Source organism: Marmota monax, unplaced genomic scaffold, assembly GCF_021218885.2.
Source record: "Marmota monax isolate L192 unplaced genomic scaffold, Marmota_monax_Labrador192_F-V1.1 WCK01_AAM20220418_F8-fsc00102, whole genome shotgun sequence".
NCBI lineage: Eukaryota > Metazoa > Chordata > Mammalia > Rodentia > Sciuridae > Marmota > Marmota monax.
Window position 1 is genome coordinate 3105091 of NW_026692494.1, and position 27261 is coordinate 3132351.

Here is a 27261-nt window from a genome sequence, read left to right on the forward strand (position 1 = left end):
GGACAGCACCACCTCGTCCCATGTCCCCTGGGAATGAGTCCATTGGGCAGTTTGGAGTTTTTACTGTTCTGCATATATTTACAAATAACTATGAAAGCCTTGAGTATTTTGGGTTTACAAATAAACTTTAGTGAGTAGGTGACTTAACAAGTATGGAGTCTATGAATAATGTGAACTGACTATCCTACAACTTGTTTACCCCTTCGTCTATGGATAGACACTTGGCCGTTTCTGAGCTGCTGTGAATACAGCTAGCTGCTCTGACAAGTGTGTAGATACACGTGTCTGAGGACCAGTTCTCCAGTCTTTTGGGAGTGGAACTTCTGGGTCATGTGGTAGTTCTGTTTAAAGTTTTGAGGAACTGCCAAAGTCTTCCACAGTGAGTGTACATCTTACATTTCCACCAGCAGTGTATGATGCTTCCTTCTCCCCTGTCCTTAGCAGTGCTTGTTTTCTCTTTCACATGATAGCCATCCTAGTGGCTGTTACGTTCAACATCTTTTCATGGGCTCCTTGGATATTTGTATATCTTCTTTGGGGAAATGTCTGTGTACATCTGCCCATTTTCAAATTGTTCTTTTCTTATTGCATTGTGGAACTTGTGATTGGCAAATATTTCCCCTCCTTCTGTAGGTTGTCTTCACATTCTTGATAAGGTTGTTTTATGTACCAAATTAAGTTTTTATGAAGTACGGTTATCTATTTTGTCATTATTGTTGCTTGCACTATTAGTATCAAGCCTGTGCCTCCCATACCAACTCTGAGGTCATCAAGAATCACTCCTCATGTTCACTTATACTAGTTTTATGGTGTTTGCTTTGTTGTTTGGAGCTGGGGAGCACACCAGGGCCTTGGACACGCTAAGCACATGCTCTATCACTGAGCTACATCCCAGCCTCCAGTGTAGTTTTAGTTTTTATCTTTATGTAGTTGGTCATCCCTAAGTTAACTTTTGTGTGTGTGTGGAGTGAGGTAGGGGTCCAGCTTCATTCTTTTATGCAGTTTTTTTTCCAGATGACCCACACCATTTATTGAAGAGATTATTCTTTTCCCATTGAGTGATCTTAGCATCCTTGTTGAAAATAAAGTGGCCATAGAATTTGGGTTTAAAACTGGACTCTTAATTCCATAGTATTAGTTTATATGGCTGTCATTATACTAGGACCATACTGTTTTGATTACTGTTGTTTTCTAGGAAGTTTCAAAATTGGAAAAAGTATGAGTTTTTTCCTAACTCTGTCAGATTTTCCTCCTCTGCTTCAGTATGATTTTGTTTATTCTGGGCTCTTTGCTGTTTGTCCTACTCTATTTTCTATACTCTAATAGAATGCCTGGGACTGGGACATTTATAACGAAAAGAGGTTTATTTTGGCGTCTGGTTTGGGAGTCTGGGAAATCCAAGAAGGGGCAGCTGCATATGATGAGGGCGTCTTGCTGCTTCACAATGTGGCAGAAGTCAGAAGGATACTAGGGTATGTGTGGAAGAGACAGAACAGGCAGGGTGACCTCATTTTATAAAAGTTTGCTTTTGTAGTAACTAATCCAGTCCCACAAGAGCCAGCATTAACCTAGTCCATGAGAAAAGCTTTACTCCTTGCTGATGACCAGGTCACCTCCTAAATGTTCCACGTCCAACAATGTCACAATGGAAGTCAAGTTTCAGCTTGAATTTTGGGTGGGGGACAAACTACATTCATTCCATAGCATCTTTCCTTATGATTATTTGAGATTTGGCTTTCCCATTTTTGCAAATAATTCCATTGGAATTTTGATAGGGATTGCATTGACTCTGGAGATTGTTACCATCTTAGCAATATTAAGTCTTCCAGTTCTGTGAATATTGTATGTCATTTCATTTAATTAGGCCTTTAATTTCTTTCGGCAAGGTTTTGTGTTTTGGAGAGTCTTTTACCTTCTTGGTTAAATTTATTCCTAGGTATTTTATTCTTTAGAATGCTAAGTAAATGGAATTGTCCTGATTTGTTTTTTGTTCACGAGTTGCTGGTGGATAAAAACACCACTGATTTTTTGCATGTTGGCCTTTCACCCTGCATCTTCATTGAATTTGTTTGTTACCTTTAGTAGTCTTTGTCTTTTTAGGACTTTCTGTAATGGAGTCATGCCTCTGTGAGTGGAGCTAGTTTTACCTCTTCCTTTTCAGTGTGGTTGCCTTTTGTTTCTGTTTCTGTTTGCGCTAGTCAGGGCTTCCAGCAGTGTCGAGTGGCGCTGGTAAGAGGAACTTCCTGGTGGGCTTCTGACCTTAGGTGAGAGTCTCCAGTCTTACAGTTAACTGTGATGTCATGTGTGGGGTTTTCCATAAATGCCCTTTATTGGATTAAGGAAGTACCTTCTAAGAGGAGAGAAAAACAACAGCAACACTTTTTTTCTCTTCTCACATTTCTGACACCAAACCTATGGGTTTCCCCACAACAAACCTGCTTCTGTCCCCCCTATACCCATCACAAGGGTTTTGGGAGCTCTGTGCCAGGACTGGGGGCAGAGACCAAACACATTTCTTTTATGAGACTATTCCTTGTGTACTTTTTTTTTTTTAATCATGAACAGGTGGGGCTGGGGTTGTGGCTCAGTGGTAGAGCGCTGGTCTTGCATGTGTGAGGCACTGGGTTTGATCCTTAGCACCATGTAAAAATATATAAAGGCATTGTGTCCATCTATAATTAAAAAATAAATTTAAAAAAATCATGAACAGGTGTTAAATCCTTTCAAATGCCTTTTCTGCTTCTATTGAGAAAATTGTGGGTATTTTCTTTCCTGCTAGTAATGTGCTGAATTATGTCGATTGATTTTTATGTTGAACCATCCTTGCATTCCTGGGACAGTCCCTTTTTGTTTGATGCACTGTCTTTTTCATGTGCTATTAGGTTGGTTTGCTGGTGTTTCCTTGAGGATTTTTTGTGTCTCTTCATAAGGAATATTGGTCTGTGGTTCTCCTGTGGCATCTTTGTGCTTTAGTATCAGGGTAGTAATGCTGAGCTCATACTGACCTCATACTGACCTCATAGAATGTGTTAGGCAGGGTTCCCTCCTCTTCTCCTTTTGGTAGAGTTGAGTACGTTGGTGGTCATTATTCATTTTGTTTTTATTTTTTATTTGGAGCTGGGGATGGAGCCCTGGCCTTATACGTGCTCAGTGGGCACTGAGCCCTGAGCTCCAACGCAGGCCTCTTTCTTCTTTGAATATTTGGTGGAGTCCACAGGGAAGCCATCTGGTTTTGGACTTTCAGGGAAGTTTTTGATGACTGATTCATTCTCTTGTTATAGATCTGTTGGGAATTTCTGCTGCTTCTTGATTCAATTTTGGTAATTCATTTGTAGGAATATGTCCATTTTCTCTAGATTTTCACATTTGTGGCGGTATGATTGTTTGGAGTGTCCTCTTAGATTCTTTCACTTTCTGTCAGCTTGGTAGTTGTTAATTTTATTTCTGATTTTGGTTATTTGTGTGTTCTTGCTTTTTCCTTAGTTTAGCTAAATGTTTGTCCATTTAGTTGATCTCTCCAAAGAACCAAATAATTTGATTCACTCTGTTGTTTCTTGTTCTCTGTTTTATTTATCTCTGTTCTTGTCTGCTCTTCTGGCTTTGGGCTTAGTTTGGGGTTTACTTCTTTTTCTAGTTCTTTAAGGTGGACAGTTAGTGGCTGATTGTTTTTTAACGTAGGCATTCACACCTTTGAACTTCCTCTGAGCAATGCTTGTATTGAGTTCTGTAAGCTTTGGTGCATTGTTTTGTTTTCTTTATCCCAAAGTATTTTCTGGGGCTGGTTGTGGCTCACTGGTTGTAGCTCACTGGTAGAGCACTTGCCTAGCACGGGCAAGGCTCTAGGTTCAGTTCCTGGCTCCACAAAAAAACAAGGCAAAAACCCCAAAGAGGCAAATTTTTATAATTTTTCTAGTGATTCTTGTTTAACTCAGTGGTTGTTTAATATCAGGGTTTTCAATCTTCCTTCTCAATTTCTAACTGGATAGTTGCTTTTTCTGTGGCTTATAATCCAGTCCTCTTGTTTATTGAGTTGTCCTAAATGCTGTCCTCTTGGCCAGTGGGAGCTCTGTCCATGTGTGCTCTGAGTCTTTTTATCATGTTGCTGTGGTTTTCTGGGTGCTTCTGTACATTTGGGTCCCCTAGGGTTTCCCTACCCCAGCTCTAGAGCCAGTCATGGCTTTGAAAAGTCCTAGTTCCTTTAATTGGAGAATGGGATTTAAAAGCCAAATTCTGGGAGCTAAGTGTGCTCATTGCTACTGGAATGTCACTGTGTTTGGGCCTCTTGCAGGACAGCTGGGAAAGGCATTGTATATAAACAAATTCCCCTTGACATCCGTGTTTATTTCTTTAACTCTGCCTGGTCATACCAATGTTTCCAGCTGCACTCCAGCTCTGTGGAATTCATTGCCCTTTCCTGGTGGCTTCTTGGTCACTGCTGTTTCTAAAGGAAGGAACCGGCTCATTATTTGTGCTGTATTTACTTCTTTAACGCTGCTGAACCTGGAATACAGCTTCAAAATTGCTAGCTGGCCTCCTGTGAGAGACACCAAGCAGAATACAGTGTTTGTGTGCAGTTCTGTCTTCACCTCCCAGAGCCTAGTCAGAGGTTTTACCTCTTTCCTGAATCTTCCTCAGTGTGTTTTGTCATCCATTTGTAGCAGCTATGCATTCATCAGTGAGTCTGCATTCCATCTCGGGTCCCCTCCCATCCCGCTCTGGTTATTATCAACTATTATTTTTTTCAGTTTGTGTTCAGTGGAATCCACTTTGGGTTTTGACATGTATAGAGCGATGCCCGGCTACAACAGTTCCATGCAAAACAGTTCTGCCCCTAGACTACCACACGCTGTCCCTTTGAAGCCAGCCCCCAGCCCCACATCTCTTTTCATCCCTGTGGCTTGCCTTTTCCAATTGCCATATAAATAGAATCAGACAACATGTAGCCCTTTGTGTCTGGTTTCTGTCATTTAGCAAAATGTACTTGCAGTTCCTCAGAATTGTGGCAGGAATGAATAGTTTGTTTCTCTTTTGCGGAGTAGCATTCTGTTGTAGTGTGGGTTGCAGTTTGTCCCTTCACCTGGGAGGGGTGTCGGGTTGTTTCCAGATTTGGGTAATCATCAATAAAGTTGCCATGAACACTTGCATACCAACTTTGGTGTCAACATAAGTTTTCAGTTTATTTGAGTAAATACCCAGGAATGGGGATTGCTGGGTCACGTGTCAAGGTGTTGTCCAGCCATTTTGCCATTTTCTCCTTCCCTCCCTCTCCTTCCTCCCCCTCCCATCTGTCCCTTTCTAGTGGGTATATAGTGGTCTCTAAACAGCTCTCCTGGGACACAGTCCCCATGACACACAGTTCCTCCATCTCACATGCACAGTTCTGCGTGGAGTGTATTCAGAGTTGTGCTTTGTCAGCCCATTGTCACTCTAATCCAGTGGGATTCCTAGGTCTGTTGATGGCTTTGTTGAGCTGGCTAACTGCCAGGCATCCACAGTAGCCACTCCCGTTTCCATTCTGTGGCATCAGAGGCCCAGGCTGTGCACTTCATGGACACTCACTGTGTCTTTGATTGTGGCTGCCCAGGTGCTATGGACCTGAATTGGGCACCTTAACTGAGTCGCCTCTCCCCCATGGCTTTTATGGACTTATTTGCTATTCAGATAGTTTCTTCAGTGCAATATCTGTTCAGAATTTTGCCTTTTTTCTTCTCTCTTAAAATTGACTTAGTTTTTTATTGTTGAGTTTCAAGAGTTGTTTATATACTCTGGGTACAGGTTCTTGATGTGGTATATAATTTACAAATATTTTTTCCGAGTCTGTGGCTCTTCTCTTCATTCTCTTACATCTTGCTGAGCAGGTTTTATATTTTGATAGTCAACTTATGGTTATTTTTTCTTTCATGGGTTGTGTTCTGGTAGTGTATCTAAAAACCCTGTGCCAGACCCAACTGGTTTCTTCTAGCCCGTCCTGGTAGTCCCTGCAGAGCTGCTGTGCCTGGAGGCTGAGGGAACAGCTCCAGTGATTGTGTATTCTTTGCAATTGAGGGCTTAAAAAATTCTCAATTTACAGTGAGGAGGAAGAGGAGGAATTGCTTTTCTTCTTTATTTGCTGGAGTTTTATTGATTTATTTACACAACAAATGTTTACTAAGTCTGGGGCCTGATATCCAGAGGGGTTGTGGCCCCATTTCTTTTGGTGTTCACAGCCTGAAAGGGCAAGGGAGAACCACATATTCATGGAAGCAACAACATCAGAATGTATCCTCAGCTCCATGAGGCCAAAGTTTAGGGTGTTTCAAGCACTGGGGGACCTGGGTAGAAAGGGAAGAATTTCCTGTAGGAGATGAGATTGATGCAGAGGCCTGCAGGTGACACAGAGTCAGTGAGGACAGGAAACTTTTTGGGCAAAGGAGCAGCTAATATAAAGGGCAAAGCCAGGATGATTGGGATGCAAATGTGTGGGTGCAGAGGGAGGTGGACAGCTGGAGAGCTGGGCAGGGCTGTGCACACTGAGGACCCCTGGAGTATGTTGTGCTAGGGGTGACAAGATGATACTTGCTTCTAGACCCTCAATAAATGATTGAGTCTTCTGAATCCTCTGGGTTCATCTGCCTCTTTGCATAAGATCTAGTGGCAGTGGCTTCAGAATCCCATGAGGTTCCCATCATCCCTCAGTCTGTAGCATCAGTCATTATAGAGCAGAGCTGGCTTAGTCTTTCCCAGAAGGAAGTCAGTGGCTGCCAAATAGGAAGTACTTGTCTATGTCCTGGTTTGATTAGAGAGCCGGGTCAGGCCCGGAAAAGGTGGGTGCTGAAGTGTCCACAGGGAGGGATCTCCAGGGATGACCTGGAGGTTCCCAGGAATGTAGCTTGGTTCTAGGGGCATGTGTGGGAAGGAGCCAGTTGTTGCTGCCTGTCCCAAGCCTGAGGCCTACCCAGTGCCCTCTCCTTCCTTCATTACTTTGGTTGGGGCAGCTCCTGAGGCCTCTGGGCTGTGTCACTCCATGACCCGACCCTTCACCTGCTTGTGTCACAGCAGGTGCACTTTCAGCACAGCTGGGTCTTGTGTTTTGAGTTGTTAGCTAAGACCAGCCATTGGATTTCAGTGCATTTTTTGTGACTGAATATCCCTAGGGAATCCTCTTAAATCTGTTGCTTTCTTTTTCAAATGAGAGTTGGTTGCCACTTAATTTCTTGTTCCAGCTTGGAAACTTTGACAAAGCTCAGAGGTAAGATAGTTAGTTGCAGGTGGGAAAGAGGTTGTTCCAGTTCAGAGACACTGACTGTCCTTTCTCAGCTGATGCAGGGCACAGCCCCCTCCCAAGTGCCCAAGTTCCTTAAGTGAGCTCTGGCCTGGGTGCTGCCACTCCCATAGCACCTGTCAAGGGCCACGCAGCCCTGTGGGCACAGCCTTGCCCTGCTTCTGATGCTGGATTCCTTCCCACAGTCTGAGTCTCCTTCACTGCCAGCTATCCCTGTGATTTGGGGGCACATTTGGGAGGAAGAGAGACATGGTACGCATACACAGTGACTTTAAGGGACAGTCCAACATTGAAAACATTGAAATGTAAAGGAATTTCATTTGGGTCAGCGTAGCTAACATTAAATATTCTCTTTTCTACCCCCTCCTCTCACAAAGCCAGCCATGACTGTCATGAACTCTCTGTGGCCTTCCTCAAACACAGTTCTCTGAAGCACAGGAAGGGCATTTGGCATAATGGATGAGGAGGTGTGCATGGCTTCATGCAGAAAGGCTTTTTAAAGTGAGTTAAATTGTGTTGCTTCAGAGCCCTAGCACCCTTGGAGGCCTCTTCTCCACGTGTCCTAGCTGACTTGCATTGGGGAGCTGTGGGCAGCTGCCTTGGAGGTATGGTAGGTGACTTGCCAGGGCCATCAGATGCTCTGCACCTCTCTCCACCCTTTGTGGAATGGCAAAGACTCATGGATGCAAATCTCTTCTCAGGTCAGGGCTTGTTAGACTTTTGTTCTTGCCCTTGATTTAAATGGAACCTTGGAGAGAGCTTGTCCAGAGTGACATCAGTGGGGACCCAGGTTCTCCTCATCCGGTGTACCCTCCACCATCACCCTAGATCAGCAGCATGGAAGCCGCCTACTCCTGTGCTCCCTTCCCAGGCTCCCAGGCTCCCAGGCTCCTAGGCTCCTGGGGACTCTGCAGAGTTCAGGAGGCGGGCAGCCCCTCCTTGAGCCCACAGAGCTCTCTGCCAGGGACAATTGACTGGTTGATGCTGCTGAGCGGGAAGGGCTTGCCTTTGGGTTGCTGAGGGAGCCAGAACAGAAGGGGTATTGTGTGGCAGACACAGAGAAAGGTCAGGGGGCTGCTGAGTTGTGACAAGCCACATGAATGCAGGCCGACCTACTCGATTGTCTTTCCATGTTGCATCATTCCCTTCCCCCGGGTGGGATCCAGGATGCATCTGTACTTCCAGGAGGGCAGGGTCTGGAGTGGGGGGAGAAAAACCCCTTGAAAGGGCCAAGGCGCCCTTGCAGTGCACAAGAGGAGACACAGCAGGGCCGGCAGTGTGCCCTGTGTGTGGTGGTCCCCTCCCAGGCACATGGCTTGCCCACACCAGTGTGCCTTCCTGGTTCTCTTGAGAAAGCTAGGGTACCACATGGAGTGGGAAATTCACCTGGGCACATGCCTGAAGGCAGCCTTCACCAGCTTCATGCAGAAAACAGGAAGTGCAAGGCGCAGGCCCTTGAGCTGCAGCTGCCCACAGGGGGCTTAGGTGCTACGAGCAGGCATGCCAAGCATGGACAAGGCCTTGAGCTGTACTCTGCCTGAAAGCAGCCTGGGAGTAGGGTGGGGCACATGAGCACCAACCCAGGGCACCCTGGGAGGAGCTGTGGGCAGAGGGGCTGACTCCCCACCATATGTTTGTGGCCTATATCTCCTTGTCTTATGGCCGTCTTGTGGCACAGGTGGGGTGGCCTCTTATAGAGAGGGATACTGAGGTTCAGGGCTGCAGGCTGCTCTCAGTCTAGCTGCATTGCTGCTGCTGGCTTCCCAGGGCTCTTCCTGGGCCCCCTCCCCCTCTCCCTGGGTGCCAGCCCAAGTTTCTTTCTCACATTGCCCTTCTACACATGCATGTAAATTGCAGGCTTCTTCCTTCCCTCTTTGGAGTTAGCCTGGGAGAAACCATGAGTTGGGGCTCCAGATTTTGAAGCCCACCCCAAGCCTAAGCATGCTTGGCTGTTCCCAGAAATGTGCTCTGCCATGGCATGGTTGCCCTGCTGCCTTCTTGTGTCTGATTGCTTCTGGGCCTGGGAGCACGTCCAGGGTACAACAGACACAGCCGAACTCCCTCCCAGCTCTGCTCAGTTTGCTTGCTTTCTCACGAGGTCAGCAGTGGACTGTCCAGGTTCTAGACTCTTTTGCATGTCTTGCAGTGGACTTTTTGCTCACTGTTTTGCAGGTCATTCTCTTCTGGCACCCCGGGGGACTCTCTCCATGGAGTATGTGCCAATACTCAGCATTTTGAGCACCTGTATGTGAAGTGGGTTCCCTTATTTCCACTTTGCAGGCGGGGAAACTGAGGCACAAGCAGAAGGAATAACCTGCTCAGGGTGACACAATCCGTGGAGGAGCTCCTGTGGCTCAGGTCTGCCTTCTTTGTCTGTTTGCTGTGAGCATCAGTTCTGTCAAGTGGCAGCAGAGCAGCGAGCTCCATGGTGGAGTTCATGATTCGGATAGGTTTCAAAGGTGATATATGGAGGTTGGGAGGAATGACAGTCTTTTCTCCAGCTTACTGCCTTGAAATAATCCCGATAAGCCGTCAGTTGTGTGTGCTTCCAAATGTGTGTGTGTGTGTGTCTCTGTATGCGCGCTGCATTTTTAAACTTACTGTCTCTGAACCTTCCTGAGCCTGCACGTGTAACTCTGCCTTGTTCTCTCTGGTGTCCAGGTGGTGTACCCTGCAGTGTAGGTAGCCATAATCTATCTAACTTTTCATGTTCTTTGATGCTGTTACACTGAGGGACGTACAGATGTCTCACTATTGTGGGAGTGCCTCACTGCCCCTCCTTCTGTTTACATGCTTACATGACTGGGTCATACTGCCTCCTGGGATTTCAGGTTTGGTGGCATTTGTTTCTTGGACTTCTTTTTCTGTTCCTTCCCTTGCTTTCTTAATGAACTGCCGACACTTTTCTCCTGCTGCAGTGAGAACAGCCCCCTTCATTTGCTGTGGGCCTGGGCCAGGGAACCCAGGAACCCAGCATTGGGAGAACTTGGTTCAAAGACCTGGCAGGGCCCGTGGGAGGCTTTTGATGCGTGGATTAGCGTGTTTGCCTTTATTGATTCCATGTGGCTTCAACACATGCTCAAATGGCAGTAAGTCTCAGTGTCCTCTCCTGATGGATGGCTAGAACAGTGAGTCAGTCTCAGTGTTTATGAGGCTAAAACCAGGTGCTGTGTAAATCCTGTGGTACAGCAGAAAGTGAGGTACTTGCCTGGTGGCCTTGGAAGACCCCTGTTGGTAGAGGGGCTTGCCCTGAGCCCTGCCTTCCATTCAGCAGCAGGATGGAGGCAGGCCAATAGGACACAAATGGTGCTGAATTAAAATTCAGAGCTGAGCTGTAAGGCAGGCTGGGGGCAGAGCCAAGCATATATACTTAATATTTTTTAATGTAGAAAAATTTAAATATATAGAGTTACAATGGCTAAGCAGTTGAGCAACTCCATCTGCATCCAACGTCAGCAGTTACTGAGCTGTGTGCAAGGTTTTCTCACGGCTACCCCCAGGATTGTTTGGGCGCAGGTCCTAGACATCATCTTATCTTGTAATCTGTACACAATTTGGTGTCTGTAACAGTCTTTAAAAAAAGACATAAATGATATCATACCTAGAAATCAACAAGTTAGCAGTTGTTTCCCTTCACATACCCAATAATGACAGTCTCCCCTGTCATCTGCTGTGTGTGTTCATTTACTTTTGAATTTTTTAGTTCTTAGAGATGGAACCCAGGGCCTTGCGCATGACAAGCACTTGCTCTGCCACTGAGCCACACCCACAGCCCCATATTATTCTTGTTGTTCTTGAGTAAGCTCCTTTCATCGCCCCAGTTGCTGCCTTGGGAGGCTTTCCTGCTTTCCTGGTGTGTGTGTGCTCTTTCTTTGCACAGAGTTCTCAGAGAAGCTGGATTATTCATCCCATAGGGGTGTTGTGAGGCGTGTCAGCCACTGTGGTGATATTCCTGGGCATTTCCTTCCAGCTGGCACTTAGGTCTGGGGCTGTGGTCACATTCAAGTTTAGCTGTCTTGGTAGGCTTCATGAGTGTCTGCGGAACTCTCGGGGAAGCTCAGATGGCCCAGAGGCGTGCATTGGCAGGGCAGAGGTAGCCAGGAGCCAGCCCAGCCTCAGGAACTGGGAGACCTCACAGGAGGCCAGCTTCTCTGCTCTTATACCCTGCATGGGGGAGCAAGTCTGGGTGCCCCCAGGGCCAGCTGAGAAGAGGAACCAATATGGAGTCCTTCACAGGGAGGACACAGCATTGCGGACTTTATGTGGTCACCTAGCCACAGGCCAGGGGCCTTGCCAGGGTCATCCTGGCACTTGGGCCCCCATGACCTTCTCAGGAGGCTAGTAGGCTCATGCATCAGTTCCCCAGCCCAGCCCCAGATGCTGTGGACGGGTGCGCACTGTGGGTTTTGGTGCCAGCACTGGTTTGGCCAGTTCAGCTGCATCTTGGCCATTTGCTGAGGTTGGAGAGATGCTGGCTCACGACCTGTGGCCTCAGGAGTGGGTGGCTGCCATTGTTTAGAGGGGAGACCAGGTTGGGGGTCCAGCTACAGTGACAAAGGGCAGTACCTCTGGGGTCACTGATTGACTACCTTGGCCTCACCCTTCCTCATTCAGCATGCTGCCTGGCCCCCATCCTAGAGTGCTGGCACGTCTTGACCTCTCTCAGGAGGCCATGTTTTGGGGGGCAGTTTTGTGACTGTCCTCAGATCCTGAGCCCAGGCCTGAGGTCTGGTCCAGAGGGAGTCCCACTGGCCACTGTTAGTGTGCAGTGGCTCATGGTGGCAGCCTGCTTGGTCTACCACTGTGTTCTCCAGGGGTCCATAAGAACATTACCTGGCTGGTCCTTGCCATCCCTGCCTTCTGGTTTGCCTTGAATGGGCACAAGGAAGCCTGTCCCCGGGCTCTAGGCCTGGCTCTGCCACTTTTCATTTCTTCATCTGTGGAATAGTGACAGTAGGACACCTGCGTGTGGAAGTGTTTGCATACATTACGTGCTCAGAAGCCACAGTGGAGTCTCCACCATCATTACCTGACCGAGGTGGACAATGTCCTAGCAGCACCACACTGCCAGGACCTCCACCCTCCCACTCTGACTCACAGATGAGACACCTTGCCTCCTCAGGCCCCATCACTTGTGAGGACACTGCCGTAGCCCATGACATGTTTAGATGGATGTGGGTTGGGTGTTCATCAGATGTGAGAGCTAGCTCGGGGGCTAGGTGTCAGGGACACAGCAGAGCCAGCCTGCTATTGATGGTGCACGGTCTAGTAGGGTGCACTTAAGCCCTTCTTTAATTGTTATTAATTAGTTTAGTTTATCATTAACAATTCCTTGATCCCTTAATAAGTCAGTGTTTAAAATGTTTGCTTCTTTCCATTTGGGTTCAGGATCTTGGTAGGACTCCACATTGTGATCTTAGAACCCTTTTAATCTGTTCTTTTCCCCCTACTCCTTCCTCCCTCCATTCTTTCCCTTTGCAGCAAGTTACTTGGCTGAAGAAACTGGGTCCCTTGTTCAGAAGAGTTTGGCACTGTCTGGCTGTTGCTGACTCTGCAACCTGGGGGTATTCAGCTGTGTTGCCTGTTGGGTCCCCAGACTGGGGACATCATCTTCCCATGGGCAGATCCCACCTGGCGCTCTGTTTGTGAAACTGACCAAGTGGACAGTCAGACCCTGGTTGCTCACTCAGGAGTGGCCCAGCAGTGGGGCCCCTGCCCTCCCACTTCCCTCCCTGTCCCTCCCTTTGCTGGAACATATCCGCATGGCTCGCCTCCCTTGCCTCCACCGCCTGGTCTTCTCTCTGTCTACCTGGTGCTGTTCTTTCTGGGAAAGGTGGGATGAGTGCTGGCTGCCACACACACTCTGGCCTGTCAGAGTCATGCCAGCCCCTGGCCTGGCACTGATGTCCTGTAACCTGTCCTTGGCACATAGACCAGGGGGTGTGACTTCCAAGACATGATGCTGACTGTCCTTCCTGAGCTCATGCCCTCGCTCCTCTGGGGACAGCTCCCTCTCTGCAGAGAGCCGAGGTCCTTCCCTCCAGGGGATACTGCTGCTGCCTCCTTCAACTTCCCCTTTCAGCCCCAACCATATGGGACTCTTGGGGTCCTGATCAGGGTTCTGTGGCCTGTGACACTCTTTTCTTCATTAGGCCCTGCATACTCCTTGCTGGTCTGTCCAGGAGCTGTCTTGCTCTTGGTGATCTTGCCAATGCCAGCCCTCCTCCAAGCCTGTCCTAGCTTCCAAAGAGCCCTCATGCCCTTCATACATTTCCCAGTGTGCCATCCATTTGGTTATGGTGGAGTGCCATAGCTGGATGCCTGGAGGGAATAGAGGAGAGGTTCCTATATGGTGGGAAAGTACTGCCCACCTTTGTAGAGGAAGGAAGGACTTGGTGACTTTCTGGTTTCTTAGCTAGGGTCACAGCCAGCTCCCCATGGCAAGTGCGTGTTGGGCTTAACCAGCAGCTGGTTTTCTTGTGGGGCCAGAGGTGGGGAGGTGCCAGTGCTCACCTGCCTGAGGTTCTCCAGCAACATCCCTGTGGAGACTGCCACACCTCTGCCTCCCCTTTTGCATTCCAGCAGGAGGGGAGATAGTGAGAAACCTTGTGATTTTGTTTTGGTTTTGGGCCTCCCTAGGCCAACTTCCTTCTGTTACCTTACCCCAAAATGTCCTTGGAAGGACATTTCCAAGTTTGGTGTGGACTGGGCTGGGTTGAAACCCACTCTTCTGAAAATAGGGGGTCTCTTCCCAGACCAGGCTAGAGTCAGCCTCACTCAGCGTCATCTTGAGAAAGCCCTTCACTTGTCTGCCTCCTCACTGTACCCACTGCTCCTGGAGGCTCCTTCTATCTTCCATCCATTAGGATGGTGTCATCTGCAGTTCCCCTCTTGGTTGAAATGCGCACATTGCCAGTTATTCCTAACTCAGGCATTGCTGGTCCCAGGGCTTGCAGAGCTAGAGTGTACATGAACTGTGAACCACCCACCACTGAGTGGCCTAGGAGACTCAGCCAGGTTGCAGCCCAAGCTCCTGTCTCTGTCCCCTTCTCTTTCACCAACATAAGAAAGTGGTTGAGCCCGTGAGCTTGGGCTGCCAGAGGAAGAGGCTGAATGGAAGAAGGACCCAGAAGCTGCTGGGATGAGTTTGCCTTCAACTGACAGCCGGAAAGTCTCCTTGGACTTCCTGAACGCAACATTCTTCCCCTGTGCCCAGAAATTTTTCTCTGTGTTGTACAGTATTTTAATAGACTGGGATGAAGCTCATGCCCCATAAAAAAATAATTCCTTTAAAGTGTCTGCAATCTTTGAGTTTAATATATTCACAGTGTGTAATCATCGCAGTTTTTAAATTCCAGAGTATTTCTGTCACCCCAAAAGGAAACCTGGTCCTCATTAGCATTCATTTCCTATGTGCCTGCTCCCTGAGCCTCTGGCAACCATGATGCCCTCTGTCTTGCTAGACTTGCTTACGCTGGACGTGTCATGTAAACGGAGTCAGTCTATGTGCTCTCCTGTGTCTGGCTTCTTTCCTAGGCACACGGTTTTCAAGGGACATGCATGTGGTGCATGTCAGTGCTTGGTTCCCTTTTAAGGCTGAAAATGCCCCCTGGTGTGAAGGAACCACAGTTCATCCTTTCATCTTTTTTGATGGCCATTTGGGTCATTTCTTTTTTGGTGTAGGGAGAGTATTGCTGCTGTGGACATAGGTGTGCACATGTTTGTGTGACTACACTGTTTTCATTTCTCTTGCTTGTATACCTAGATGGTCTGGGTCCCTGATTACTTCATACTTGGCATTTGAGGACCTGCCAGACCGTTTATCCAAAGTGGCAGCACCATTTCACATTCCCACCAGCAATGCACTCATTTTTCCTGGTGTCCTGTGTGTTTTAGCTGTCCTAGTGGGTATGAAGTAGTATTTCATTGTGTTTCGATTTGCATTTTGCTAATGATTCCTGATGCACTTCTTTTCATGGGCTCATTGGTCATTTGTGTATCTTTGGAGAAATATCTGTTCACATTCTTTGTCCATTTTTAAACTGTGTTGTCTTCTTATTATTGAGTTGTAAGATTTTTTTTTTAACATATTCTGAACATTGAGCCCTTATCAGATTAATGATTTACAAATATGTTCTTCCATTCTCTTGATTCTCTTTTTTTGTGTGTGTGCTGGGGATTTAGCTCAGAGGTGCTTTACCACTGAGTCATGTCCCCAGCCCTTTTTATTTCTTATTTTGAAATAGGGCCTCGATAAGTTGCTTAGGGTTTCACTGAGTTGCTGAGACTTGTCTCAAACTTGTGATCCCCCTGCTTCAGCCTCTCAAGTTGCTAGGATTACAGGTGTGTGCCACCATGCCCGGCTGTGGGTTCTTTTCATCCTCTTGAATAGTGTTCTTTGTAACACAAAATTTTTAATTTTGATGAACTTTAATTTGTCTTTTTTATTGTTTGTTGCCTGTGCTTTTGGTGTCATGTGTAAGAAAAATTGCCTTATTCAGCGTCATTGTTTGTACCCTGTTTTCCTTTTGAGAGTTTTAGCTCTTAGATTTAGGTCTCTGGTCCATTTTTTAGTTATTTTTTTATATATGGTGTGAGATAAGGATCCAGTTTCATTCTTTTGCTTGTGGATACACAGTGATGATCTGAGCACCATTTGTTGAAGAGACTGTTTTGTCCCTGTTGAAGTGTTTCTTGGCACCCTTGTTCACAGTACAGGCATACCCACTGCTCACCCTTCCATATCTGCAGGTTCTGAATCCTTGGGTTCTGCACCTGCAGATTCTGCATCTACAGACCTGGGAATACTCAGAAAAAAATAAAACTTGGGTCTGTAGTGAACATGTACAGACTTTTTTCCTTGTTATTATTCCTAAACAATATAGTGTAGCATCTACTTACACATAATTTTACATGGCATGCATTGGGTAGCAGAAGTCATCTAGAGAGGATGTAAAGCATAGGGGAGGGTGTGCGTAGGTTCCATGCCGTCACTGGACCATCTTTTATGAGGGGCTTGAATCTCCATGAACTCTGGTTTCCGTGCTGGTGCTGGAGCTGATCCTGCATGGATGCTGAGGGGTGGCTGGTAAAGGGATTCCCCACCTGGCCTCACAGCTTCTCCCACACTCCCCAGTCACCCATTTTTCTAACCAGTCAGATGTCTTTGCAGCAGGGACAGATCTAGGTTTTGTGGGGCCTTAAGGTTTTGTAATTTGGGGTGGGGTGGGGTGGGACTTGAGAAAAAGAGCAGGAAAATGACTTGTTCTGTCATGTTTGTGGAAAAGCCATCCCCAGGCTGCGCCAGGGCTACTGAAAGAGCTTCCTTCCCAGGAACCCCCTCATCTTTTTTTGTTGGCGTCAGATCCCTCGGTCTGTCCCTTCTTCATGGATGCCTCTCGTGAACTCTTCATTCACAAGTCTGTTGAGAGCCTGCTTCACGCTGGGTACTATTCCATGCCGGGGGTGATGCCAGAATCATGTTCCCATCCTTTTGGGTGGCCAGTGCAGGGTGGTGTGGACAAAGCCTCCTGGGAACCAGAGAGTTCTCACACTCCTCTTTACTAACCTGTGCCCACCAGTTGCTGTGGGCTGTAGCCTGTGTCTTGGGCTCCTTCCTGGCTAGGGTCAGGCCTCAGCACTGCCCCTGGCAAGCTGTGTGTTTTTGAATCTCAGTTTCCCCATTTGCCAGCCACACAGAGAGGCTGAAGGGAGCTTGTTCTCGTGAGGCTGCATGCAACAGCAGCATTTCTTGTAAGTGCCAGGGAACACTGTGACTGATGACTGTTGTTTCCTGAGGCCTCCTTTGCTCTGTCCACTGAGTGGTAAGTTAGCTTATTTGAGTGATGGAAGAGGAGAAGCAGCAGAGGAGGATCTGGGGGCAAGACAAACAGAACTGGATGAAGGAGCAAGCAGGGCTGGCAGCTGGCAGCCGTCCCTGTCCTGCAGCCACAGCCTGCCACCCGCCCCTCACACGGACTTCCTTGTTTCCTTTGTTCAAGGAGGAGCCGAGGAAGGTGTGCTTCACCTACGACCTGTTCCTGAACCTGGAGGGCAACCCACCTGTGAACCACCTGCGCTGCGAGAAGCTCACCTTCAACAACCCCACCACCGAGTTCCGGTACAAGCTCCTGATGGCTGGCGGGGTGAGTGTGACCTGCTGCGGGCCACCTGTCTGGCCCAGTAGCTGCCGTGCCTGCCCAGGGTGCTCTGCTGGCTCCTGGGCTGGGCTGTGTGAGTACTCGTCACACAGCTGTTGCCTGGCCCAGCTGTACGGCCCCGGGGGCTCCCCAGCCAGTGCTGGGCGTTGGCAGCTGTAGATGAGGAGTTGAGGCACCGGCTGTCCCGGTGTCTCCTGGGTGGCTGTGGGTAATTGGCATCTTCCTGCATGTGGTGTGAAGCTGGGTGCAAGGCCGGTCTGTCCGCGTGGCCAGGCCTGTACCACCCTTTAGCTGATGGAGCAGGGCTGTTGCTGGGCACCAGGCCATTCGGGAGGCACTCTGTCAGTGCACACTGCCTGCCACTTCTGTCTTGGAATTCCACTTGGTGGCCTGAGCACAGTCCTCCAGGTGCCTCTACAGCCTTTGGAGATGGGCAGGGCATAGGGTGCTGATGGCTGAGGAGGAGGACAGGCCACGTGGCTGCTGGCTGCCCCATCTGTGGAGGCCAGTATAGGCTGAGGCTTGGTCATGGGACATCAAAGCAATTTTTGGTGACCCAGGGTCACCAAGCATGCTGAGATGCCAGCCACCCTGTTTCCACGCTATGGTTGGGCCACACACATGTGTGCATGTGTTGGGAAGTATGTCTGGTGTGTTGATGGTATAGAATGTATGTGGTGTGGTCGGGGGGGTTGTGGTGTGTGCCTGCCTAGGTGTGTTCTGATGGTGTTTTTACAGGATGTGTATGTGTCATGTGTGTGTGGGGGGGTGTTTGTGTGGGGCACCCATGGTGTGTGTGTGTGTGTGTGTGTGTGTGTGGTGAAGAGTGTGGGGTGTGCATGTGGTGTTGGGCAGGCTCACTTCCAAGTGGCTGTGGGCTGGTGTGTGTGTGTGTGTGTGTGTGTGCGCGCGCGCGTGTGTCTTTGGGCTTGAGCATAACTTCTGCCTTCTTGTTCTATACAATTGGGTCTTTAGGAACTTTTTCTTCTTAAATAAAAGTAATGCTGAGGAAGGCTGAGGAAGCCCTGAGTCCTGCTGTGTTCCTAGTAACAGCTTTGCTTGTGTTTCTGCTCTGCCTGGCAAGGGCCTGGGGAGGCTGCAGGATGCAGGAGGGCTTATGCAGAGGGGGACCAGGTGTGGGGAGGGCTGGTCCCAGAGACCTCCCCACTCTGCTGTCCACCACCTTTTTGTGGCTGTGTATTTTCCACAGTGTTTCCACAATGCATTTGTGGGCGTCCCCTGAAAGCCCATAGTCACATTTCTATGGGAAGTAGTCAGCGTCCCTAGGCCTCTTTGCCTCTGCAAGAGGCATTTCCTGTGCTCTGAAGAGTGGAGACTCTGAGGGCATCACCTCAACACATAAAAAACAGGGCGGGGAGGAGCAGGTGAGCCAGCAGGGGAGAGGAGGTCTGGCACAGTCTGCCAAGGGCCATTCTGGATGCAGCAAGTGGCCCAAGGCACCTGCTGGACCCCAGAGAGGCACTTGGGCCAAGGCCCACATAGTGGTCTCCGCCAGGTGCTGTGTCTTGGAGAGGGCTGCCCAGGGGAGCTGGCTGGCCAGTCTGGAACTTCCTGGTCTTCCTGGGCTGACGGCTGAGCAGCGCTTTCTAGCCTTAGGAGCAGCCTGGTTATGGGACGGTGGCCCTCCCAGGTGATTTCCAGGACCAGGTAACTGTGCCCCTGTGCTAGGCCTTCCAGTCTCCTTAGTGTCCTCAGGGACAGTGTTTGCCACCCCACAGCAATGGCCCCAGCCCTGTCTGTGCAGCTGCTGGTGCTGGGAGAGCTGGAGGAAGGAGCCAAGCTGCCGTCTGTACTCCCTCTTCACCGGGTCTCACTTGGTGATCTGGAACTCAGGCTGTCCTTGGAAGCAACTGGAGCAGGGCTTCCCACTGCCTAGCAAGTCAGAGCCAGCCCCATACCCCTAGAGCTGTCTCCTGTCTTCTGCCCATTGGCCAAGGGCCTGTGTTTCTGTCAGGGAGCCAGGAACTCGCAGCAGCACCCTGTGGAGGAAATAACAGAGCCGGCTGAGCCACGCGCCTCTCCTTTGTTCTTAGGATCTTGGTTAGCAAAGAGACACACGGAGGGCAGAGAATGCTCTCCTTGGAGGGTTTGGTCTAGTTAACTTGAAGGGAGGGAAGGTGAATTCCCACAGGAGTAGAAGGAAAAAGGTCTGGGAGTGCGCCAGCCAAAGCTCCAGGAGCCATCTGTGATTGGGGCGGGCTTCTGTCCTCTGTGAAGCTGTGCATGTGTGGAGCTGCCAGCCAAGGCACAGAGGATCCTACGTGGCATGCTTTCAGGGAACTGGGCTGGTAGGGCACGGCTGGGGGCAGATGTGTCCTTGGCAGCATGCCCAAGTGTTGTGGGCAGGGGGCTCTGATGAGCAGCTCACAGGAGAGATAGCCCCAAGGCTCTACTGCCCTCTCTGAGCCCAGTGTCCCGTGGTGTCTGCAGATGAAAGGGTTGGCTCGTAAGGAATCCCAGGTGCTCAAGCTTGTTAGTGGTGCTTCTCCTGAATTAAGGCCTTTTAAAAAGTGCCTTTTATTTTGTTCCATCTTGCTGCCATCTAGAAGGCTTTCTCTGAGTGGCTGGCCCCGTCGCCGTGTAAACCTGTAGTGTTGGTGTTGGAGACCTACCCAAGTACTCTGGCCCTGCAGCAGGTGTCCTAGTTGCTGCCAGGCAGGTAGCAACTTTCCTGGAAAAACCTGAGCCCTTCCTCTTCTGTAGCCTTCTAAGCAAGGGCAGGATGGCACTTCCCTCCTCCCAGCTGTGTATGGGGCAGCTTTGTAGACCCCTGCGGCCGCAGGCTCTGATTAAGTCAGCTTCAGTTGCTGCAGGTGGCGGGAGGAAGACTCATCCCCTAGGACATGTGTGATCTGCTGACATCGCATCCGGCGGATTCCTCAGAAGCTACTCACTGCTGTAGGGCCATTTGCCCTGGTGTCCACCTGCCTTCTCCCTCTCCTGGCTGTGCCTGTGGGCTCTGAATCTCAGTGCTTAGCCTCGGCTTTGGCCACAGCCGCCTTCAGGGCTTCTTGGCACACTCTGCAAGTCTTCTTGGCTTGGCCTTCCTGTTCGTTGTGCCTGGGGCCGAGTGACCCCTGCTGGGCCCAGCCATCCTGGGATCCTAGGCTTCTCTTCGCTCTGCACACTGAGCCTGCTTCACCCTCCCCTTGGCACCCGGCCCTTCCACAATTCTTTTGGGAAAGTGGCTCTAGCTCCACCTCTTCCCTCCCCACAAACCAAGCTCCTTGGCCTTCAGCTGCCACCGCCCCTTGCTCATTGATAACATCTGTCTCTTCTTTGTCACTAGGTGATGGTAATGCCCGAAGGAGCAGAAACGGTGTCCAGGCCCAGCCCTGACTACCCCATGTTACCCACAATTCCACTCTCTGCCTTCTCTGACCCCAAGAAGACCAAACCATCCCACGGCTCCAAGGTTAGTGAGGTGGAAGGCCCAGTCACGTGAGAGCGCTGGGCCCAGCCATGGCAGGTCCCAGCCAGGCACCCCCTCTGCCGTGCTGGGCCTTGTGCACCTGGCCTCTCCCTGGCATCTTGCATTTTGAGCTCTCTGCTCCACCTTGCTGCTCACTGCCGCTTCCCTAGGATCACAAGGAATAGGGCAGGTCATCAAGGGCCCTTCACCTGTTCCTCTTGAGGCTGTAGGCCCTACCTAGCACCCTCCTTTCCCTGTTGAGCCAGCGCTGGGCCTTATGACTGCTCAGTTCAAAGGCCATTGTTGGACAGAGAGTTTCCATTGCAGGCTGTGGCTGCCTACCTTCTCCGGTCTCCTGAGTGAGGTTCCCACCCTCGGCTGTTCCTGGCTTCGCTTCTCAGCAGCGGCTTGCCACAGAGAAAAGCTTGCGTGGGGGTGGCCAGTGGGGGCATGATGTAGGTGATTGAGCTGAAATCCTCTGAAGAAGAAATGTCTATCATCTTATCTTGGCCCAGGTGGGCAGGTGGCACTCAGGCTGCCTGAAGAACAAGCTATAAAATGCTTTGGATGATATTGTGATGTGCTTATAAATGCATATAAACCCTTGAGCCTGCATTGTGTTCCTCTGCGACCACCTGCTCCATTCAGCCTTCTTGGAATCCAAGCTCCGTGTGGCTCTCAGGGCAGCTGCTGGTTGGCATGTGTCTGACCCACTCCACTGTGCACTTATCTTCTTGGCATTCTTCTTGCTTCACTTAATGTGGGGTGCTGTGAGCCTGGGGCACCCCTGTGGGATGAGTAGAGCTCTTAGGAAGTCTTCTCGTCTTACCTATGAGCACTGCTGGGGCAGTCACCACCCAGACAGGGTCACTCTGGCTCTTTCCACAAGGCCAGTAGGTCTCGGAAATCCTCAGATTCGTCAGCATCTTGAGTGTGGAATGTGGCCCTGGGGAATCTCCCCTCCACCCTCTGGCCCAGACAGACCATTCCCTAGTAGGGATCTCAGCAGCTTCTGTTCCAGACACCCCACAATTCTTGGAAGTCCATGACATCTAGGAAGGGAAGAAGTTGCTATTGCTTATGCGTGGATGCTACAAAGGCCACCTAAAGCCCTATGAAGAAATGCCTTCCCAGGGGGCAGGGCCACATCTCTTGCTGGACCCCTGGGATCCTGCAGCCCAAGGGTGTGTCTGCTGGGCTCAGAGCAATAGGCAGGCACTCTAGCTCTGTCCTCTGCCTCTCAGAGCCTCTGTGTGGTGTTCCAATGCAGCACAGGGTCCACCAGGGCTCTTCTCCATTGACAACTCTCCAAGAAGCCCTGGTTTTACCAGCATGGTCCCAGCTTCTGAACCATCATCTGTGTGCCATCCTTACAGGCACAGGCCTATGAGAAGCCTCTCCCTTCATTTGGGCATCTGTTTGCCCCCACATTGGTTCTCTGCTACCTGGGCCTAGGGAGACAGGTGGCCAGCCGCGTGCTTGAGGCTGAAGGGCCCTAGGCCTCACCCATCAGAATTCCCCATGCCAGGGTACTGCTGGCGATCCCGTTGTTGCTCCTAGGGCTGAATCAGTCTCTGGTAGTCCCACTGCCTCCTCTCCCCCAGGTGGCAAGGTGGACAGGAGTGAGCCTCTGAAGAGCCCTTTGGACCGCCTGCTGGGCTCACACTAGGAGGAGCTCTGGACACCAGACCTGCTCACCTGAAGACAAAGGGGCTCCCATGGTGCCTTATTGGGCGTCAGGCAATTGCCCGGTTGATCTTTCACTAAAAGTCAGTTTTAACCATTTTGAGGTCATGGGCATCTTTGGGAAGGAGGCTACATGATCTTCATCTCTACCTTCACGTGTTTTCAAAATCCAACATGAATTCAGAGAACCCAGGGTCACAGGTACCTGTGTAGGCTCTTCCCTCTCAGAAGACCCTGGTGGCACACATTGGGAGCCACTTTAGATGCCATCAACATGCTCCTGAGGTTTGCTCTCCTTCTGTCACACCGGCCCAGCTCCTATGGCCTGGCATATGTACTCTCTTTGAGAAGAGGCGGGGATTTTATGTGCCTTCCTTTATTTTTTGCCTCCCTAGCAGCTTGTGGGTATTGGAGTCCCCTTCCATGTGCCAGCCCGAAGGGGTATGCCCCTTGGGAGTGCCCATGGTCCCAGCTGGCTCTGGCAGCTTGTGGTATGTGCATCCCTTCCCACTACCGTGGGATGTCAGAGCTGGACCCAGTCACATGACCTGCCCTTCTCCAGGAAATGTCTCTAACCCTTTGACATCGTTTGGGTTGTGGACTTGCAAGAAGACACAGCACGCTGCACAGATCAGAGATGTGGAGGCAGCTCTGTCTGTCCCTGGATACACAGGTGGCTCTGAGAGCAGGTGGCAGAGTGTTTACCTGGCCAGCTGTCTACTCTGTGTGCCCACCTCCCTCCTCCATGATGCTCTTGGCTGACTCATGGGAGCCTCCAAGGGTGCTATGGGCCGCCCTCGGGTCTGGCTGCTGTTGGTCTCTTCACCTATGAGAAGTGTTCATCTGGAGAACTCTGGGGCCCACCGTGCACCTTTCCACCTGAGGGCTGGAGCCTGCATCAGCCCACAACAAAGGCACCCATCCAAGATCCTGGGACATATGGGGTGATTATGGAGGGTTGATAGGGAAGATGGGGCTTCTGCCTTCTTCACTGGCTGTGTTGGGGAAGGAACATGGGGAAAATACAGACATACAAAGAACTCAGCCTAGTGACCGGCCATGCTATCAGTCACAGGCACTGGCCATAGTGTCCCCCTTGACTGAGAGTGCTCCCCGTTTACCAGGCCTGTGCCCTTGCCCTGAGATATAACAGAAGTAACATCCTGCCCAGGCTCCCTGGGGGCTTGGGCAGGGCAGCTTTGCCTGTGTTCCACCTCTGTCCCCAGAGTTTCATAGATCTCACTGATCTGTCCAAATCCAAGTCCCCTGCCTAAATGCTTGAATTAACCAAGACAGAGACCTGGAAACGTCCTCCCTATTTTAGGAGAACAGCTCAGGCAGTTCAATTCTGAGAGACCTGGATGCTGTTTGTTCTGTGCAGTACCCAGGAACCCAGCAGGTGCTCAATGAGTGTTTATTGCCTAAAGCAGATAAATGGCTCTGCCCCGGGCATGCATTGAGGACTGGCGGGAGCAAGGCTGGAGAGTTGAGGATTGGGAGACCTGCAGGAGAGGGTCCCACAGGGCCCCGGGAGGAAGGCCGAGAGCCACCAACAGGGAATACACAGGATGCGCCCTGCAGGCCAGAGAAGATGGGCAGGGCCTGCTCCCTAGGCCACTGAAGCCTCTGGCGCCAGGCGAGCCTCGGACCTCCTGGGCCAGGGGCAGCTTACAGGCATTGGCGGGGCGGCCAAGGTGGCCCTGCTTGCATCTGACTCACTGTGCTCTTCTTCTTGAATCCCTCAGGGAAGTCAGCTCAGTTCCAAGGGATCTTAGCCTGCAGTCGCCCGGGACCTGCTGACACTTCCCAGTAGTTTAAAGGGACAGCTCCATTTAAAAAACTCACCTGCTGCCTTACTTTTTCGCTTTATGGAAGATTTTCTCTAGCTGAGTCTCAATCAGGTGGATCATACTTTGTAGGGGTTGGGGGTGGCGGAGCCGGGTGGCCCCGAGATGCCGGCTGACCATGTCTGTCTCTGCCCTGTGCCTTCCCTGCTCTTGGCATTGCAGGACGCCAACAAAGAAAGCAGCAAGGCCCCCAAGACGCATAAGGTGACCAAGGAGCACAGAGAACGACCCCGCAAGGACTCGGAGAGCAAGAGCTCTTCCAAGGAGCTGGAGCGTGAGCAGGCCAAGGGCTCCAAGGAGGCTGCTCGGAAGCTGGGTGAGGGCCGGCTGCCCAAGGAAGAGAAGGCCCCGCCTCCCAAGGCTGCATTCAAGGAGCCCAAGATGGCCCTGAAGGAGACCAAGCTGGAGAGCATGTCCCCCAAGGGGGCACCCCAGCCCCCGGTCCTGCCCAAGGCTTCCAGCAAGCGGCCGGCTGCCGCAGACTCGCCAAAGCCCAGTGCCAAAAAGCAGAAGAAGAGCAGCTCCAAGGGGTCCCGGAGTGCCCCCAGCACTTCGCCCCGCACCTCGTCTTCCTCTTTCCCGGATAAGAAGCCGCCTAAGGATAAGAGCAGTACCAAAGGAGAGAAGATGAAGGCCGAGAGCGAGTCCAGGGAGACCAAGAAGGCCCTGGAGGTGGAGGAGTCCAACTCGGAGGATGAGGCTTCTTTCAAGTCAGAGGTGAGCGCTCTCTTCTCCACCCCTCATCTTGTCTGTGCATCTGCACAGCTGGGGGCAGCCAGGAAAGGGCACCCGTGGGGCAGGTTGTGGGGCGCTGGGCCACTCACTGGCTGCCCGTGGCTGGAATGCTGGCAGAGGAACAGGCTGGAGCCAAAGTCCAGGGCTTGGTGGGCTATTAGTTCTTCCTTCTCTGTGTCACTGGTCCAGCCTCCGCAGCTTGGGCCTCAGTCTTCCCTCCGTCAGGCTGTTGGGCCTGCTTAGGAGAGCTGCCTCTATAAAGATGGTAGTTAGTGGATCCTGGATGGGGTTGTGGGCAGCTCTGGTAAAGCATATGCCTTGGTTTAGTTCTGTCATCCTCCTGTAACCCCCTGCACAGGCCAGGGCCCCGGTGGTCACCTTGGAGCTAGGCAGAAAATCATGTCTCACCGACCCTCCCTTCCCTGCCACTGCATGGCCAGCCCAGTGAGGAATGCACTCCCTCTGCTAACTGGGCGTCCCCAGGAATTTTAGTCTTGCTGTCCCTGCCTGGATGTTCAGTGATGGTGACTGAACTGCACCCAGTTTTGGTCCCTTCCCACCCACCTGTGCTGACCAATACATAGCAGGGACACTGCTACTCGTAGTTGGCTTGCTCTCAGCAAGCAATCTGTCCCTATGAAGTGCTGGGCTTGTCTGGCAGCAGTGTGTCCAGGAGACCCTCTAAGGACCATTAGCAGGGACATTATGCCACAGGACTTAGAGCCCAGCCCTCAGCCTCATGGCTGGATCTTGAATCAGCCTCCACTATTGGCTTTGTCTTCAGAGGCCCCATGTGACATACCTGAATGAAAATGTGCCCAGGTCATGGCCCCAGTGGCTTTTTGGTTTCCAAATGGTACTCACGCCAAGGCGGGAGCTTTACCTTCAGGGATGCTGCATGGAGCTGCACTTGGGAGGTGGTTCCTGGAGAAGAGGTCAGAGGGGCTTTATGTTAGCAGTGCTGGGTTTGTGAGTGTGTGGCTTCCAAGAGCACCTTACTGGAGATAACAGCACCTGCTGGGCATTGCTGTCCATCCTGTGGGTCATGGCACACACCCCTGCTTCTTGGGCACCCACCAAGCTGGCAAGACTGAGCACCCAGCTTCTCAACAGCTGGTGACCCACCAGTGCTCCTGGGATGGGAGGATCCCAGGCATCACAGAGGCCCTGGACCACCTCAGGGGCTACCCTTCCTGCCCTCCCTGCCCTGCAAGTGCCTTCTCTGTCCTCCTCCCTATCCTGTGCAGCAGCCAGAGCTCTGGGCAGGTCTCAGTCCCTTCCTGCCCATGCCAGGGAAATGGTCAGGAAGCTGGTGCTGGGTGAGATCCAGTCCCACAACCAGGCCTTTCCAGGCGAAAGCAGCCAAAGCCCAGCTTATATGTCAAGAGATGGGGGCTGGAGCTCCATAGGGCTTGCCTGGTCAATAGCCTCACCTTAGGTTTCTATACTGACGTCAGCAACCACCAGACATTTGTGGGGAGCTGGATGTTGAGCCTGTGGCCTGAGAGCACTATGGTCCCAAGGCCAGAGATGCCCCAGGAGACTTGAGGCTTCTGACTGGTGAGCAGCCCACGTAACAAGTGACCTCTGAGTGGTGCCTCAGCCATCCAAGGTCCCTGCAGACTGACCCCTAGGCCACCAACAGTGTGCCCAGTGATTTCTGATGTTTCCCAGCCCTAGGGCTTGGGCAGAGCACAGACTTCTGTGGCAGAAGATGCAAAGAAAAGCCTCCCAATGGCAGTTACATAGCCTCTTCTTGACTATCTCAGACCTTCCCTGCCTGGAGGCTGCATGTGGCCTCACTGCCAGAAAGTTGGAGTCACCATACCTCGACACCCCTCGCCCCGCTGTCCTGGTACTCGGCTTGCATAGAGCCCACTGGGTAGCCCATAGGGACAGATTGCTTGCTGAGAGCAAGCCCCTAGGCCCAGCTCCCCAGTTCCTCTAGCGGTTGCTTGGAGGTCTCCTTGGCTCTTGGGGCAGGACTGAATGATTCAGTCAGTCCTGTCCACTCGGGGCCATTTGTGCTCTGAAGGGAAGAGGATAGGCCATGCCCCTCCTGGACACTTGACATGGCCCAGCTACTTTGGGCTTACCGGAGTGTTGTCAGCCACACCAACTCTAGGCTTTTTAAATCAT

The 27261-nt window shown here is 50.9% G+C and overlaps 1 protein-coding gene across 2 annotated transcripts in view; it reads left to right on the forward strand.

Moving 5' to 3' along the window:
- Positions 1-27261, forward strand: part of Mllt1 (MLLT1 super elongation complex subunit) — a 59165-nt gene that overhangs the window by 22971 nt on the left and 8933 nt on the right. Inside the window, exons 4-6 of one of the 2 annotated variants that reach the window (XM_046443954.2) lie at positions 17263-17406; positions 20732-20857; positions 24550-25104. In XM_046443954.2, coding sequence (XP_046299910.1) covers positions 17263-17406; positions 20732-20857; positions 24550-25104 — 825 coding nt within the window. The remainder of the gene's footprint in view (positions 1-17262; positions 17407-20731; positions 20858-24549; positions 25105-27261) is intronic. The other variant, XM_058579180.1, reaches the window with a different exon arrangement.